Raw genomic sequence first — 18,422 nt, forward strand, 5'->3', positions numbered from 1 at the left:
TAAGTCCGCAAGAAGTTCATGTAGTTCAAAAGAGCCCCCCTGCCAGGCAGTGGTGCAGGCTCTTCAGGTCTCTGCCCCTAGACAGCCGTCAGCTCTCACTCCCAGCCTCCACCTCGATGTGTGTGGGTTCAGCCAACACATCAGCCCTGCAACGCCCCGTGTGTCTCTGCCTCCCCCATCGAAAGAGATGGCAATGCCCGCGGGGTTTTCTTTGTTCATACGAAACCTAAGGAAAAAATTTTCACTAGACATTTGGCAAGAGGCTCTGACCCTGGGGTTATCATAGAAGCAGGGATGCATCCTCTCCTCTCCGAGAAATTGGGAAGGCTTTCGCTTCACGGGAGGCAATCAAGCCCTCCTCCCTGTAGTATTTCATATGGGTGGGAGGCTGCACCATTTTTCCGGGAGCCCTGGAACTTCAGTTCCTGGGCCCAGAGTATAGTTATCAGGGCCCGGGTGGAGCTGGACTGTTGTTCCCCAATCAGGGTTCAATCAGCCTCCCGCCAGAGTTCTGGGGTCTTTGCGAATGGCCTGTCAGGCTTTTTCAGTCTGCCCAAGGAAGTTCCCTTCCACTGAAAATTTTTCTCCGGCGTGTCCCGTTTGTTTTCCTTATTCATGCGGCAAGTCTCGGTTGCTTACAGTCTTGTGGGTTGCCGGATCCTACTGCGCCAGGAGCCGTGGCCACCTCTATAGACCTTCCGACGCCTTTCACATCTTGGTTGCAGAAAGGTCCTATCCCTTCTTGGGATTCAGACTCGGGAGCAGGCGCACCCCTTCAGGTTCATGCCACTCCTCAATGCGACCAAGATTCTTCGCCAGTTTGAACAATACCGTAGTTCTGCTCCGGTATTAGGAGGCTATGCTAGCTGCATATCTAGTTGCCTGGCTCCATTTGGGCACCCAGCGTGGGAATTGCCTGAGGCGCCGGTCATTATATCGGTTTCTAGTCTTTGGGCTTCTAAAGTAACCAGAAGGAATCCCACCTGATTCAGGAGGGCAGCCTTCCGTGAGTTATGAATCCAGTGGAAGTGGAAAGAGATAGCAAGGGCATCTTATCATTTCATCATCTCAAGCATACCTCTCCCTGTGCTCCAAGAAAAGGTCTGGTTTTCTCAGTTTGCTTCAGTGACGGTTCTCCTTCTGAAGTCAAAGCTGGAGTTTATGACCGGGTTTGGTGGAGTCAGGGGCGTGTCTCCTTGATTCCTCCTACTTGAATAGTGGCCTCGGCCTTGCACAAACTGTCAAGTGCTTGCCAGTCAGTTCCTCTCCGCTTTCCCCCTCCGGCCTCAGTATTCCACAACGTCCCTCTCTGGCGGGTGAGGTGGTTATTTGCCCAATGGAGTACATGGTACTTAGTCGGTCACTGCCGACAGTTCCATATCAACGCTTTGGAGGCGGTGACAGTCTTCCTGTCCTTGGAAACTCCCCAAGAGGTTTCCTTTTAGGCTGGTTCTGAACAAAGCAGCAAATAGTGCGCTGCGTAAACAGGTGGTTTTGGACTCGAATTGCTCCGTTCAGGTTATGGTTCATTCTTCTCCATAACCAACAGACGCAGTGCCTCTGTCACCACCCTTCGTGGGTCCCAAAGGTCACTGCTTTTTCCCTATCCAGGGCCTCCCCTGGTGTGTCGGAATATCCTTAGGCGGGAGCATCATTCAGGTAGTCTTGTGACCTTCCTGGGCCTGAAGTAGGTCTGTTTTGGCACCCAATTCAGCCACAAACTATCAAGCTGTCCCGTCTGGTATAAACTCAGCCTCGTCAAAGCCCTCAAACTCTGATGTCCTGGCTTTGTGGTCTTTGTGAATCTTACAGTTGAGGAGAAACTGATATTGGTCCTGTTATTACTGTTTTTCCTGAAATCAGTTGAGGATCCTACTCTACTGCAGTATGGTTCTGCAGTTAAGTAACTAGCACTCTTCACATAGTTTTCGAAGCTATAGTACTGATGCGACCGATTGGCCTCGAGGAGTGTTTTGTTGGAACCAGACTCACAGGCCCTAACTTTCATCCCTAAGGTCTGTGTCTCGTCTAAGAACAGGTACTCCGTCCACATCGGTTTCCTGGTCTTTGGTAATGTATCGGAGGTTAACCCGGTAACCAACAATCACCTTGTTCTTATCTTTCCTTGTTAAGGAAGTCCCAAAATTTTTAATCAGCTTAGCTTCTAGTGTTAGTTTTCCTGTACTGTCTGCCCTGTCTGGCGGAACCAATCAGTTTGGTTTGTCTGGCGGAACCAATCAGTTTGGCTTCCCCTCTTCAGGGGTAGTGTTTTGTGAATTCCTCACCCTAACTTTCATCTACATTGAAAGGTCCTCATTTTCGGTGGTCACCTTGGAAAGTACTCCCCTTTACAAGGTCTGTTTCTGTGTCCAGTTTTCTCCTTTGCAGGCTTTTTTAGACAGGACCTGCGCAATTTGTCAGGTCCTCTCTTTAAAAAAAGGGGGCACTGTCATGGGTCTGCTATTAGGCAGGAAGTATTTTCTTAATACAAAGCCTATTCAGGTGCTATTCTAAGCTCATGATCTTAGACGGTGACCACTTACATTATTTCATTACATGAACTTAGAGGACCTTACTTCTATGTTCAGGTAGAATTCTCCTAGTTTTCAACGTTTCTATTTAAGTCTTTAATAGCATAAGAATGATGTTTATTCTCTGTTTTTATTTCACCGGGTGACAGGACTGATCAGAAAAAGATTTGACAAAAGGAAAAATCTATTTCTGGAGGGCCCGTGTCACCCGGTGACCTACCCCTGTTTTCATTCTCTCCTCCCTTGATAAACTTCATTCCTGAGTGAGGAGTGGGTGCTATTACGGAATGCGGCTAGTGTTGCCTTGTATACAGTCATGAGTAGTGCATGGGCTTGTATCGGCACCTCTCTCGTTGGGACTTTTGACATTGGGAATCTCTATAGGATAAGGTTCCGTGTTTTTATAGTTCACCCTTTCCATACACGACTCCATCTAGTGGAGCTCGCTCTGTAGTAACTCCAGCATTTCATTTAGCTTTCTCTGGTATCTAGCAACGGGAATTACCTAGAAATAAGTGCTGAATGGACTATTTCACCGGTGACACGGGCCCCTCTCCAGAAATAGATTTTTCCTTTGTCAAAATCCTTTTATTTTGCCAGTTTCAGACATTGCTTTTGTCTTTTCCAAAATGTTTTGAAGTCTGCACACTGTGTTTCTTCAGCCACAGTTACAACCGGCAGCTTAAATTTAGTGGTATACTTTCTTAACACCTTCTCTATGCATGAATGATGAATAAAAATTTATGTTATTTTTATTTATGGAAATCACCACTAAAAATTAGTATCTCACTAAATAAACGTGTGTTAGTTACAGTAACTAACATTGGCAAACAGCTGTTTCACAATTAGGTTGTTTATGTCAGTAGTTGCTGTTGTTTATGCCAGTGTTCTGCGTGCAATAGTAAGTGGTTGTTAATTATAAGAAAAAGTAATTCATTCATAGACAAGCCACAGGTTTGGTAAGCATGGTTGAATGTGTATGATGGTTTGCATATAGCCTACTGAACTTTTGCTTCTAGGCCTGTTAATTAGTTAAAAATTAAATTAGATATACTGTACAGTAATATGCATTATCAGTGGAATCTACTGAAACTAAGACAGGCATAGGAAGCCTAGCCTAGTATAATCTACAGAAAAAGAAACTTGCACATTTAGTATAGTCTAGTGTAACCTACTTAGAATGCATCTCACATTATGATTAAATCAATATATGATAATTTAATCATGTTTTGGGACAAAATTTTAAGGATTACATGGTTCATGAGATCAGATGAAACATGAGTATATATGGACATTGGGTTGTGTTTGCTTCATATTTTTTAGTTTTACAGAATTTTTATATTGGCAATAAAATGTGCTTTGTATTTATGGAGCAAGCTTCAGTTCTGAGATAAAAAAAAAAAAATCCAACAACTGAAACACAGTTGGCCCCAAGGTTTTTTGAGAAGGGATTGTGAACCTGTACCAACATGAGTCTGTCTTTCCAGTTCTTTAGTGGGTTTGGTTTCATTGCAGTTGAATGAAAACTTGTTCTAGAAGGTATCCTTTCTCTTCAATCACCTTCATTAAATTTGCCGGAAAATTAGCAGTGGCATCTTCATTAGTAGGCACAGATTTTCCATTTAGTTGATATTTTTAATCCATTTTTATTTCAGAAGCTTTGGAGCCATCCTTTTCTTGCTTGGCATTAACTCAAGGGATTGATTTTTTAAAATCCTTTGAAAGACAGAGTGCTTTCAGACACATGTTGTTTGAACGTGTGTCCTGCTTGGGGTGCTTGAAGAAAATATATTCCATGGTAAAAACATTGGTGTACAACTGTTCTGACTTTTTTCTCTGTCTTGATGTTCCTCACACAGCATGCAATATGTATCAGGTACACACAAACAGTGGTACCTCCAGCCTCCAGGTACCTCCAGTGTAGCACCTTAATCCATAAAAAATGGCTTACAGTGACAGGTTTAAGACGTGTTCATGAACATGCTGCTGTTTCAACCTTGCTACTGCTAGCAGGTGGCCCTTTTCCCCTCTCTGTTGAAACACAGAGTGCCATTGGGAGATGATTTTCTTATGTGAAGGAGGCTTTCTGCTCTCTTTACCCCAATTTCATGCATTACAATGAAGTCTTCATGATACACCTCAGACATTAAATTTGTTCTTGAAGTTCATTCAGAAAATAAAGAAGTACTGGCCTCTGTATTGTTGGTTCCTTAGTGCACTTCCATTTCACTGGTACTTCTGTAGTGCAACATTTGAGATATGCAATTTGCACATTGTTGTCCCCAGTTGTCCAAAAATTATTGAATATACCTTTAATGGCCTTTTTGAAACATTTTCTATACAGGCATCTGTATTTTCCTCTTTTGACATCCCTTGGTTTTAACTGTATAATATATTCCTACCTAAGATTATGGTGAGTGTTAGCAAAAGCTTTTAAGCATTTTATATTTTTGAGCTCAAGCATTTAAGAATTCACTGTTCATTTCCAGAGCCTTAGATTGTTAGCAGTATTTTTTTAAAGTCATACATAGCATTCACAGAGGCTTATCTCATTACTCTTACATTCAGATAATTATAATCTGCTTTCCCAAATGATGCCCTTTTGAGATTTAAACTAATTTAAGGTATCAGAAAGTCATCCATTGCAAGAAAAACTGAACTGGAGGTCACCATGACATTTAGCTTGACTGATTGCTAACAAAACACTTTCCATTTTAGGTATACAATTAAGAAAGACTTATTTTGGTTCTATTTTTACAGGAGTGACCGAGGAAGGCTGTATTTCGTGTGAGAAGTTGTATTCTTTATATAAGGAAAAGTGTTCTACATATATGATCTTGGACACAAGACCACAGCATCACTTTATTGAGTCTCAGATTAAGTTACCCAATGTTATTAGTGTTCCAGAAGAGTTATTAAAACCTGGGTGAGTTGCAAAAATTATTTAGATTAATGGTTTCTTAAGTATTTTTCTTACTACAGGAAATACAATGATTGACAATAGTTTTAATTATTCAAATACACTGTTAAAAGTCTGAGTGCTTGGCAGCTTTCAAAGGACTTGTCTCTTTTTAATGGGAACTGATGTTCAGCATTTCTTTTAAGACAACAGTACAAAAGCCATAGTTTATGATGTGGGAGTTCTCAAAGAATGCAGAACAGCAAAACATGTACTCTTAAGTCATTCCTGGTACATTGGCACCTCAGTTTAACAGACAGTGTTGGGGGTTTGGCCTCCCAGTAAGTACAAAATCTGTTAAGTAACAAACACCCAAAACCCAGTAGCATAGGATACATGACACCCCCAAGCAGGTGTAGTAGAAAATCTGTCTTTCCATCCCCTTGATGGCACTGATTGGTCTTCCCAGCCTTGTGTCAGGCCATATGGCCCAAATTTTAGGTAGTAATTTAAACTTTTGTGGTAGGTCTATCAGTGAAGTAAGCTGCATGGGGAGTGGTTATCTCTCAGCTGGGTAACCACCACTAAATGCCTGATATCCTGAGCCCTCATAACCATCTTTGGGGTTGTGAGTATGGTTTATTAGTTGCACTAAAGTTCAATGTTTTGAACCATGCAGCAGGTCTTGGAGTCCCAGTGTAAGTAATAGTTGATCATCTGATGATTATGAAGCCAACTGAGTAAGTTCTTTCATTAATTTGCCCTTTAGATGGTGATTTCTTGCTGAGAAAATAGCCTTCTTGTTGAAACCCTATTTATCCTTGATGATTCACCCAGGAAAAGACATCTTATTTTCATCCTGATGCAAAAGTTTTTTTCAAGAAAACCATCTGTGTCCTTCAGTGTATAGATCAGCATTGTCTGCTAACTTTAAGAAATATTACATCTACCAAGTTCTGAGGCAGGCATTGAAAGCAGTTGATGCAATTCCTGACAGGATCTGCATTAGATTTGGGAGTTTTCTTTATGTTATGAGTCTATCAAAAACACTTATGCTGTGCTGTAATGTTATTCATGTGAGATTTCTCTGGTGTTTTACAGACATAGGAGGTGGTGACTTTTAATACAAAAAAAAGTTATTGGGTATTTATGAACTTTCTTAGTGCTAATAGTTATAACCTAGCCTATGATAGGCTACAGCTGAGTAGATTAGTAACATCAGGCATTTATGTAATTTGATGATGTTGGGATGTCTAGAATTTACGTAACCCTTATGATAATGAAATGCCAAGTGTTACTGAAAATTACAGTACATAACAACACTCCAAGTACATTTATTATCTAGATGCATATCTTTGGTTGGATGGTGCTGGACTGTTCTGTACTATATGCAGCGGATTTTTTCCATACCTTTTGTGGCTAGCTTTAACTAGTTGTAAGAAATGCAGGTGCTGACATATTGGAAGCCATTAATGAGAATTACATTTTTTATTTTACTGAATATATTTTGGTTGCAAGGGTTGTAAAAGACAGTAAAATCACTTTTAACAGGTTAACTGCAGCAAGGATCGGTAGTGAACTAGAAGAACCATCCAGGACGCTTTGGGTAACACTTCGAGATAAAGTAGACTACTTGATAATATGTGACTGGTTTACTGAAGGACCACCACTACCTCCACCTCTCACAGTTCTTGTAGATGCTATTGTTAAGGTAAGACTTTTTATAAGACTGTGAGATAAAAATTAAGAATTTTTCACGAACATGGTTACTTTGAATACTAATGTTCTCATAAAATTGCTTTTGTTAGCTTCTGAGATTTATCAGTGTCCATGTGAAATGAATTACTAACTTGCTATATTTGGATTTGCTAGATAAGTATTTCGTTGTGTTTTCTTAAATCCTAATTAGTGTGTGCATGCATCCATCGTTTTAACTTTTTGTTTTGTACATCAATGAAAAATACTTTGGAAATTTATTTTCCAAATTTTATGGTTTTTAAGAGGAAAGTATATATATATATATATAAAATATTAATATGTATAATGCATTGATTATTATATTGCCCCAATATCTTGTAGATACGCCATTTGCCTTTCCTTAAGTGATGGCCTGCTTCATTTTAGAAGCTCCAAAGGGGGACACATCACAGAACCTTTAATTCTTTGTACTGTACAGTTTTCCAAACAAGCCACGCTGAAAGTGTTATTGTCCTATGGGGATTATTCTGTAGGGTGTATAAATTTTTTGTGTGAGTTATTCTGCCTGATGATTTTCAGTAGTGTCTGTTATAATATAATTAATTTGGTTCTAAGTGATGTTTGAATTAACTTATTATTATGTTATCTATCTATCTTTTGAAACTACATTTTTTTGTCCAGTTTTATGATTGTTTTTATATAGGTTAACTTTTTCCATGATACAATATTATTGTTGCTGTAAAAGGCCCTTGAAGATACATTTTCAAATCCTTATTTATTTTTTTTACAAACCAGTTACTTTAATGTAGCTTATTTCGTGTTCTGCACAAAATCCCAGACACCTCATTCAACTTTACAAAAAAAAAAAAAAAAAAAATTCAAGTCCAGGTGGTTAATTTGTTTGCCAACTGGTCAGCAGCTCTCAGAGATTGCCAGACTTTTGGAATTGTTTGGGATTTCCATGCTTCAGTTCCATACAGTATTTGATTTTGCATTTTGCCATATTCTAATTATTAGTTTTTGGTGCTGTGTGATGTTAATAATGAAAATGTTTAGTAAAGCCTTTACCTGGGTTTGTTTTCAGCACTAGCAAGGTTTTTGCCACCATATGGGAAGTATTTTCAGAAAGTTTTTATAGCTCCTTTTTTTTTTTCTTCATTCACCATCTCTGAATTCTTCAGTTCCTTTGATTTTGTAGATTTTGTTTTGTAAATTTTTGCAGTAATTTCCAATCCTTGTGTTTAGAGTGTTTTTGAATCTGTTATGTGATAGTTTTCAGTTTTTATGTTCGGAGTGTATTTAAATTCAAGTATTGTTAGAGCTTGATATATGTTGTTTGGTACATTCGGTTACTGCTGAATATGAGTTAATTGTTAGGAAGTCATCATAAGTGCATAAGAGTGAATCCTTGTCTTTATTTGCTATGCTTGTGAATTTTTATGTTTAAGGTTAACAATTGCCACAGTTTTCTTGCCACTAGGAGTGGTTGTCCTTTTTCACTTAGAAACACATGTACTGTAATCCTTTTCTTAGCTCTTAAGATTATTTGTCCTTGAACTATGTGGTTTAGCTACCAAGAAGAGTATGCCAGCTATTCATGAGGAGGGGCTTTACAGACTCTTTAGTTTTACCTTGAATTTTAGGTTTAAAGGCAGCATCTCTCATGGTTTTCTTGTATGAAAATGTGTTGCTTGCTGTTCACTTAAGTTAGCAAGAGACACTTCAAGACTGGGATTCCATGAACCTTTCTTATGTAATAAGCTTTTTTATTTCCTCTTCTCATTTTCTGATACAAGGGAGGAAGACCCTCTTTCATGGTAATTTTAGACAATTTTTTTTCTTTGCTGTCTTAGGCATAAAGAAAGATTTTAGTCCCTTTACTATAGATTTTTTTGGAAATTAACAGATATCCTGTCTCATTTTGGCATTCAGGTTATCAACGTTATCTTGATTTTTGAAGCACGATCAGATTTCACTGTTTGTGCCTTGTAAGGAGTCTTGAGGTCGATTCAGTTTTTGGTCAACACTTCAAGGCACTTGAGTACTTTTGCTGTCTTCAGAAAAGTTATGTTTAGGGATGTTTTTATCATCTCCTTAGGCCTTCAGTTCTTCAGCGGTTCATCTCCCTTTTCTCCTTTACCACTGCGACTTTGCTTCCTGCTAGGCTGAGGTTACCAAGGTTACCCTATGTTATACCATACAAAAAGTTTATTGTGCTTGCAGTATGGTCTATCACAGCTTACCATCATGTTACTCCAGTTTCTAACAAGGTTCCAGTCAGGCTTTTGACCCCATATTCCCTTTGGAGCTCTAGATTCGTCATGCCTCTCTTTACCAGGAGTTTTCTTGGCCTCTTCAGGTTCTTCCCTTTTCGTTGGAATATAAGCAACTCAGTGCTGTCCCATTTAAATTGCTACTAGGCTATGCTGAAGGAATGACTTTTTGTTGCAAAACAAATTCAGGTTTTTAAACCCAAAGTTTATTTTTTTAATCAAGCCATTTCTTTAATTAAAGTGCCCACTTCTGAACTGCATGGCACTCTCGTGTAGAGACACACTACATGGAAAGTGATTCTGTTAATCACGGGGACCCTGGGGAACCCAGTGCTTATGAACTAACTTACCAGAACTAGCTTATCTTTTTTTTTTTCTATTACCTTGGAATGAAGTGTCTTATATTTTGTATGATGCATGTAGTAGGCTTTGTTAAAATTTATGGTTATATACTGAAAAAAGTAATCATGCTTTTAAGACATTCCTTTTTATCTGTTTTATCTGAAATTCCATATTTGTGAGTTCTGGATTACTGTGCCTCCCATATAATAATAATGAATTCCACTAATAGTGCTTCAGAGTACAGTATTGTTGAAGGTAGTACTGTATATACAGAGAGAGTATGTTATCTTTATCGTAATGTTAAAGGGACTGACCAAGTCTTACATGAAATCTTTATGCTTTGGAATATGACTAAAGTATTTATAATAGGAATAAAAGATAAGAAGGGAGTATTCCTTCATTTTGACAAGTTCTTTTGAAAAGAATAGCTGCATCAGTGAACTGATTTTATAATATAACTTTTTAATTCTTCTTTTCCCTTTGATACTAGTGCTAAATAAAATCTGGCCAATGTTCATATGTTTGGTTAAAAATTTGGCTAAAAAGGTAAAACAGGTTCTGGTTTAGAAAATTTATTCCATACTGAAGTCAGTAAGGGGTAAAGTTAAGAGGGGAAGTTCGATGTGGAGAGTATATCATGTAGATTGTAGAGTCTCTAGTAAAGGAATCTGGTACAGTAGTCGTATTTAGGGAGCATTTTTTTGGGTAGCAGACATTGTCTGCAGGGCATTTTCAGGCACTTTAGCATTTCATCTATCTCGAAAGATATCGTCAGGAAGAGTAGAGCAGAGCCTCTCGGACATTGATGGTTATGTTCACCATCACATGCAAGTAACATTAGAGATATGGGGGTATCTTGGGAAAGTCAGTGTTGAAAGATGGCAGCTCCTGATTGGTTCGCTTGCTTGGCTTAGGGCTTGGTCAGGAGAGCCCTCTTGCATTGCTCTTCCTGGATGGATACACATGCAGAGCTTGGTTGTTTCCAGGTTCTTATTGACAGTGGACACACTTATCAAGAAGTCATAAGAAGCATCAGACAAACCAAGGTAAACTGGTACCACCAGGAAGCCTGTTTTGCCACTCCTGAAGATGTGGATATCAGACTCTTCTGTAAAGATATATTTGATGGAAAATACAAGAAAGATAAGTGTGCTATTTATAGCATCTTTGAAGGGAACTTCTGTCTCACAGACTCGGGAAAGAAATTGAAGCCATTCATCCACTATAAAACAAGAAAAATTAGTAGCCTATTTATGAAAAATAGTCTTGCCTCTCCATGCAGTGTCCCTTGAAGAGAACTACCATGGTCTATCTTTACAGATGACCTGTCTGAGGGTGCCTTGGTGCGTACACCTCTGTAACCACTATGCATTTCTGAAAGAGAATTTCCTGCTACATTTAAGAGGGTAACCATACCAGAACTGCCTCCATAGGGGGTAGTGACATTAATGCACCTCATGTGGTGCACTGTAGGCATTACACCTTTTTACAGTTCATTCTTTGCAAATCAAATAAGCATAGTTCAAGACTGGTTGGACAATCATCATAACAACTGGATGAAATGAGAAACTATTCAACATTTATAAATTATAATTGTAAGCGAAACAATAAGGTATTATCTTTTAGACATTTGGCAAAACTACAACACTTTCCATATCTTTAAGGCAAATGGCACAAACGATAAGACAGTCATAACAACAGTTAAACAGTTCTCAGCGTTCAGCATCCATTCTCATTGTTACGGAAAACATTTCATCAAAATTGAAAACGATCAGCAAAACTCAAAAACAAAATAGCAGAATGTGTTTTTATGCATCTGTAAGCATTATTGATTGAACTGAATGCATTTGAATAAAAAGTATTATTTGTTCTAAACTACCCATATCAGTGAAACTACCACTCACTAAGGAAGCTCTTTTTTTTTTTTCTACATTTAGTGAAGATGGTAAGGAAGGTGTACTGTAGAAGTACAGCACTGGATCAGGTTAGTTGTTATTGATCTTCTAGACCTGTCACCTGCCAGAGCATCATTATCATCATGCCCAGGGTATCAGCAGTTGATAAACAGGGAATCATAGATTTTGTTAAATCTGCAAGAATACTTGAAGCTGTTTGCACCACTGCCTATTCTATCATATATAGATATCAACAGTTTAGAGATGCAGCTGCAACACCACCATTGGGAGGACGGCCCTCGAAACTGGATGATGAAAGTAGAGATTTGCTGCTGATGATAACTGAAAACATCCCAACCATAACCTTGAAGAATTTGAATAGAACATTTCATGAAATATGGTCCTATAAACCAGCAGTATCCGATTCAACAATAGCAAGAGCCCTGGATGGAATGCTGATTAGTTTGAAATTTTCAATGATGTACCAGCTCCTCTGAATTCTCCTGCTACCAAGGAAGCACCAGTTACTTGTGCACACTGGATATATACTTTTGGACTACAGTGTCATCTCATTTACATCGACGAGACAGGATTCAGCCTCTTCACAAGACGTCACTGCAGGAGAGCTCCCATAGGAGAACGCGTACATCTCATGGTAAGCAGTCTGTGGAAGAAATGTAACAGTTATTGCCGCTATACCTGACAGAATTGGTTTGATCTATCATGAAATGATTCATAGGAGTGTAAACAGAGACGTTTTCAGTGATTTTCTAACCTCACTGTCTGTTATTCTTGGCGATGAAAGAGCAGTATTAATTTTGGACAATGCGTCATGCCATTCAGATGTTTCTGTGGGTAATGATGCATTGGATATGAAATACCTTCCACCATATTTTCCCCTTCCTCAACCCCATTGAGAATAGTTTCTCTGTGATTAAAACAGACATGAAGCAAAGATTAAATATGCTACAGCAGAAAGTGATAAACCATCAGGCTGCTGCAGCAGCTAATATGACCATGACTGCATGGCGCGAAAGGATCATGGATAGAGAATTGGCACAGTCAGTTATGTAATAACATTAGGACATTGTTGAAAACAACTACCGGCACACAGACAGATATTTACAAAAATGTGTTCAGAATAAGGGTATATTACATTAACCACTTCCTGTCGTTTGTATGTTCTATGACCACTGCCTAAGTTTCGAATGTTGATGGGTAGTGTAAGGGCTTTGTTTTGTAAAACCTATGATACAGTAACCTGATGAACTTGCACAAGTGAGTTTTCATTTGTTATCCCACTGATATAAATGTACAGCATACAGTCACTTCCAAACTGTACAAAGGGAACTATACAATGTACAGCTGCCTTCAAGAGTATTGATACATTTCACGGTCTATGTCTGGCAACACCACTTTGCAGCATGTTTAAAAAAAAAGGCATTATTGGCAATGCTGCCAGACGAAAGTCATGAAATTTATTGACACTTCCTGGCAACTTTTTATGCAGTAAAATACACTGCACAATACAGTGTACTGTAATAATAATTTGTATATAAATTTTCACTGAAAGTACAATTTAATATACATTACTGTATAGTAATGAGAGTTTTAGAGTACTGAATGACTTGAGCTGTCTTAGTGCATAGCCTAATGGTCTCAAGCCAGATAACTGAAAAGTAAATATTGTTTTTAAGAGGCCAAATAAGGCTGCCATTCGAGAAAAGCCTTAAATATAAAATTTCCTAAAAATAAGAATTACTCTGTAATTATGACAAATGTTTTTTTAATATCGAAGAATGTCTAATCGCTAATGACTGTTTCATTGGCTATAGACAATTGTTTTACCAATTTGAAAATTGTCCAAAAGGTAATGCACACTGCTTCAAGTTATGATGATTGCCGAGTTACTGCAGATTGTTAAGGACTTTTTAAAGCATTGTTTCGTACTAACAACAATTGCCGAAGCTTGTACACCAAGTGTTTCAAAGTTTTGCATATTGTTCTAATAAAATAGTGGATTGTCTCATTTTTATGCAGAATGTACAATTTGAATTGCCAGGTTCTTTGCAGCATCCTTTTGGCCCCTAGCTGCAACCCCTTTCAGTTCTTTTACTGTACCTCCATTCACATTCTCTTTCTTCCATCTTTCTTTCCATCCTTTCCTGTCAGTTGTTTCACAGTGCAGCAGCGAGGTTTTCCTCCTGTTACACCTTTCAAACCTTTCCACTTGCAATTTCCCTTTCAGCACTGAACGATCTCATAGGTCCCAGTGCTTGGCCTTTGGCCTAAATTCTATATTCCATTCCCGAGCTGCCCATGATACCAGTATTCAACGAAGTGATATAATTTCAAATATTGAAATAATTAATAGTGCAGCAGACCATTGCTGCCTCCATCTCTTGGAAGCTTTGCACATGGAGAAAGAGAAACCCAGCCTTAACATCACTCTGGAGACTCTCCTTCTTTCAACAGTGGCATGTAGTATGCCACCCTTGAGCACTCCTGAGCCAAGTGAGCAAACCAATCAGGAGGCCTCCCCCTCTCAGTCTCCAAGGCTTGCACGCGAAGGCTTTGCTCGGATTCATTGATCTGACAACCAATGAGAATTCAGCACTGCTCTTACTTGCGACACTGGACTTATTATATATTGGCTATGGAGCCCCCTTTCCATCAGAAATGCTCTGCTCATCCTGTGGATATCTTTTGAGACAGATGAAATGTTGACATCACTAAAAAAATGCCCTACAGTGAATTTCTGCTGCTTAGAAAATGACCCCTAAATACATCTACTGGATACCCTTTCCAGAGACTGTGGGACCTACTTTCAACATTTAATGTCCCATCTTAACTATATTCCTTACTGCCTTGAGTATGAAAAAAATTTACTAAACTCAGAACCTCTCTGTTATTCATTTTTAGCCAAAGTATGAGCATTGGCCAGAATTTATCAAGCACTAGTATAGAGTATGAATGAATCATTTGAACAATTAGAAAGACATATAACATATATATTTAATTTACCTAATGCAGTTATTCTTTTCAACAGAACAGGAATAAGGGATATCATATACATAAATTTTAGCCTTAAAAATCCATACTGCAATCTTTTTCTTTTTTACTATTTCAAAAAATTCCAATTCAAATGCCTGCTTTCCCTGTATTAATTGCTTTACATGAATATTAATTATTTCTCATGAATGATATTAATATGGTATAAAGTCAATGTAACCTTTGAACAAATAATTGTAATTTTCACCATTGCTGAAAAAATGACAAAATATTATCCTTTGAGATATAGCAGTATATATTATTATTTGGACAGGTGTAAGCCTATCCCATGTGAAGAGCAGTGGCAAAGTAATATGAAATTAAAAGGAATAACACTCATGTAATTCTGACTCATGTTAGAATTCATCAATCATGGATTCTCAATGAATAACCCATGTGATCCAGTCCCAGTGTGTACAGTGTGTAGAGTAACACTTACAGTTAAACATATTTTTTGTGAATGTCCAATGAGTAACAAGTTTTGGAAACAATTATTCGAAGAAATTTTGTCAGTAGTTATCATTTTTCATTAGCCCAATTATAAATAAAAAAAACAGTATCCTTCAAGTAATAGAATCTAAACTTTATCATTAATAAAGCCAAATCCTTTGAGCCAGCCCTGTGAGAGCTAAACAGATTTGTTTAGTGGTCTCGTTATACCACTGAATAATAATAATAATAATAATAATAATAATAATAATAATAATAATAATAATAATATAATAATGATAATAATAATAATAATAATAATAATAATAATAATAATAATAATATAATGGTAATAATAATAATAATAAATAGTAATGGTAATAATAATAATGATATTATTATTATTAATTATTATTTTTATATTATTATTATTATTAAAGTAATGTTTTGAGATATGGGCCTCTAAAGTAGGATTAGCCTGATCATGGGCTAATGTGTGGCAATATTATGTTGACTAAGGTTTCAAGGCTACTAAGCAGCACTTTAGTCTTGACTGTTTAATATCACTATTGAATGTGTGCCTTTAGTTAATTTTGAGGGCACTTTGTCAATGAATTTATTGTAATTTAACCCAAACATAGCCTCTGTTACAAAAAGTGTCTGCCGTGATGCTGGCATGTTTGGAGTTAGCGCCCAAAGAAAAAGTTTTTCAAAAATCACAGCATGCTTAGTTTTTAAGATTAAGAGTTCATTTTGGCTCCTTTTTTGTCATTGCCTGAAGTTTGGTATGCAACCATCAGAAATGAAAAAAATATTATCATATATAAATATTGAAATATATGACAGCAAAAAAAAAAAAATTTCATATATAATTGTATACAAATTGCGCCATGAGAGCAAAATGTTAAAGCTAATGAGTTATTTTTCGTTGTATTATCACACTAAATTGTGATGATTTTGGTATATAACAAATTGTGAAATCATCAGTTAAATACAGAGAAATATAATATCACAAAATGATGGTATGAATTCAGAACGTATGTGGACTAAAAAGTTTTTTTCAAAATCTGGCCATAAATTGAAGACAGCTTAGAGACTTCCTCTGTTTGTTGCAAAATGAAGGTAATTGATTGAATATTACTAGACTGTAAGTGTTTCCAGCTATTAATTGCAGTTTTCACCATTTCGTCGAAAGAAGTTGACCAAGGGGGTCTAATTTTTTCTATTTATCGTGAATTATATGAAAATATTTCAAAACTGATAAAAGCTAAACTATGAGTTATTTGTTATATTTTGTATGAAATCGTACACATTTTCAAGCGTATAACACTTTATGTAACACCCATGAAAAACTAAAAGCGTAAAATTACTTACTAAGGTGATTCAAAGAAATTTGAGATTTTAAAATAAACAACACACGTCGGAGGTATGAAAAAGTTTTTGTTTTTAAATTCACCATAAATCAAAATATTGTGCTAGAGACTTCCCGTTTGTTGCAAAATGAAGGTAAATGATTGAATGTTACTAGAATGTAAGAGTTTTAGCATACAATTGTATTTTTCGACCATTTCGGTTGAGTCAAAGTTGACCGTCGTTTTAAATTTTGGCACTTATCGTGATTTATATGAAAATATTTCAAAACTGATAAAAGCTACAACCATGAGTTATTTTTTGTTGTATTCTACATGAAATTGCACACATTTTCATGTATAACACTTTATGTAACACCTAATAGAAAATGGTGCGAAGCTTACGACAAGGTGACTAAAGAAATTCTGAGATTTTCAGCAGTTACCGCGAGCGGAGGTAAGGAAAATGTTTTTTAAAAAATTCACCATAAATCATAAAACCATAAAACCAATTTATTGCAAAATGAAAGTAAATGATTGAATATTACTAGAATGAAAGAGTTTTAGCTTACAATTGTGTTTTTTGACCATTTCGCTTGAGTCAAAGTTGACCGAAGGTTGAAATTTTGGCACATCGTGATTTATATGAAATATTTCAAAACTGATAAAAGCTACAACCATGAGTTATTTATTGTTGTATTCTACATGAAATTGAAATTGCATTTCATATAAAAAACTGTATGTAACGGCTAATATAAACGGTGCAAAAATTACGACAAAGTGGCGAAAAATTTCTGAGATTTTTGGCGAGTTACCGCGCCCGGCGTAAGGAAAATTTTTTTAAAAATTCACCATAAATCGAAATATTGTGCTAGACTTCAATTTGTTGCAAAATGAAGGTAAATGATTGAATATTACTAGAATGTAAGAGTTTTAGTGACAATTGCATTTTTTCAACCATTTGGTCAGTCAAAGTTGACCGAAGGTTGAAATTTTGGCACTTATCGTGATTTATATGGCAATATTTCAAAACTTATAAAAGCTACAACCATGGGTTGTTTTTTTGTTGTATTCTACATGAAATTGCACACATTTTCATATATAAAACTTTATGTAACTGTTAATATAAAACGGTGCAAAAATTACGACAAAGTGATGAAAGAATTTCTGAGATGTGTCACTGATGCTTTGTAGTGCGAGAAGAAAGAAATTTGTGTATGCACAGCTGGGTAACTCTTGTAAACAAAACAACAGCGTGATCCGTGAACTCCCAGCATCCCTCAAGGCACGTGATTTAAAATACTTTCGCAAACTAGGCCTATAACTATTTTTCCTCAAATATTTAAAAAAACTTTTTGTAGTCGACGTACTGTACGTCCACTTGGCACCCGACAGACAATTTTAGTCGACGTACAATACGTCTAGTCGGCGTTTAAGGGTTAACAAACATATTGTGCTGATTAGATACAAATCATAAAATTCAGTTTGTGGTAGTTATGGGAAATATCCTTTAGTTACTTAGTAATATAGCAAAAATACGAGTATAGTAATATACTAAGTAATATAGCAAAAAATGTTATAATGTTCATGTTCCCAGTATCTTTTATATTGAACGGACTCCTAAATGAGACCGTAGCGAGACTTATGTAATTGTTTGTGTGTGTTTAGAGGTTCACCAAGTCCTGAGAACAGATGCCTTGGGGTCTTTTAAATACCAAAAGCTCTCTTGGCATAGGTAAGACTCCTAAGGTTCCCTCAAAGGATTTGTCCTTAAATGAGTGGTGAAAATTGTATCAAAATATAGTTAAAGAAACTCAAGAGCTGAGTAAGGAGATACCAAAGGGAATGGATAAAAAATGAAAAACAGCAAGCAGTGCACCTGGGGCTGAAGGGAACTAAATACCCTTTAGTACCATTTATAGTGTGCTGTAAAGGGTTACTTATTTGACATGGGC

At 37.0% G+C, this 18,422-nt stretch overlaps 1 protein-coding gene across 1 annotated transcript in view; it reads left to right on the top strand.

Moving 5' to 3' along the window:
• The window catches only part of LOC136843725 (ubiquitin carboxyl-terminal hydrolase 8-like), a 125,231-nt gene that overhangs the window by 38,684 nt on the left and 68,125 nt on the right, over nt 1-18,422 (top strand). The window contains exons 7-8 of the mRNA XM_067112360.1: nt 5,292-5,457; nt 6,982-7,141. Coding sequence (XP_066968461.1) covers nt 5,292-5,457; nt 6,982-7,141 — 326 coding nt within the window. The remainder of the gene's footprint in view (nt 1-5,291; nt 5,458-6,981; nt 7,142-18,422) is intronic.

Source organism: Macrobrachium rosenbergii, chromosome 12 (genome assembly GCF_040412425.1).
Source record: "Macrobrachium rosenbergii isolate ZJJX-2024 chromosome 12, ASM4041242v1, whole genome shotgun sequence".
Taxonomy (NCBI): domain Eukaryota; kingdom Metazoa; phylum Arthropoda; class Malacostraca; order Decapoda; family Palaemonidae; genus Macrobrachium; species Macrobrachium rosenbergii.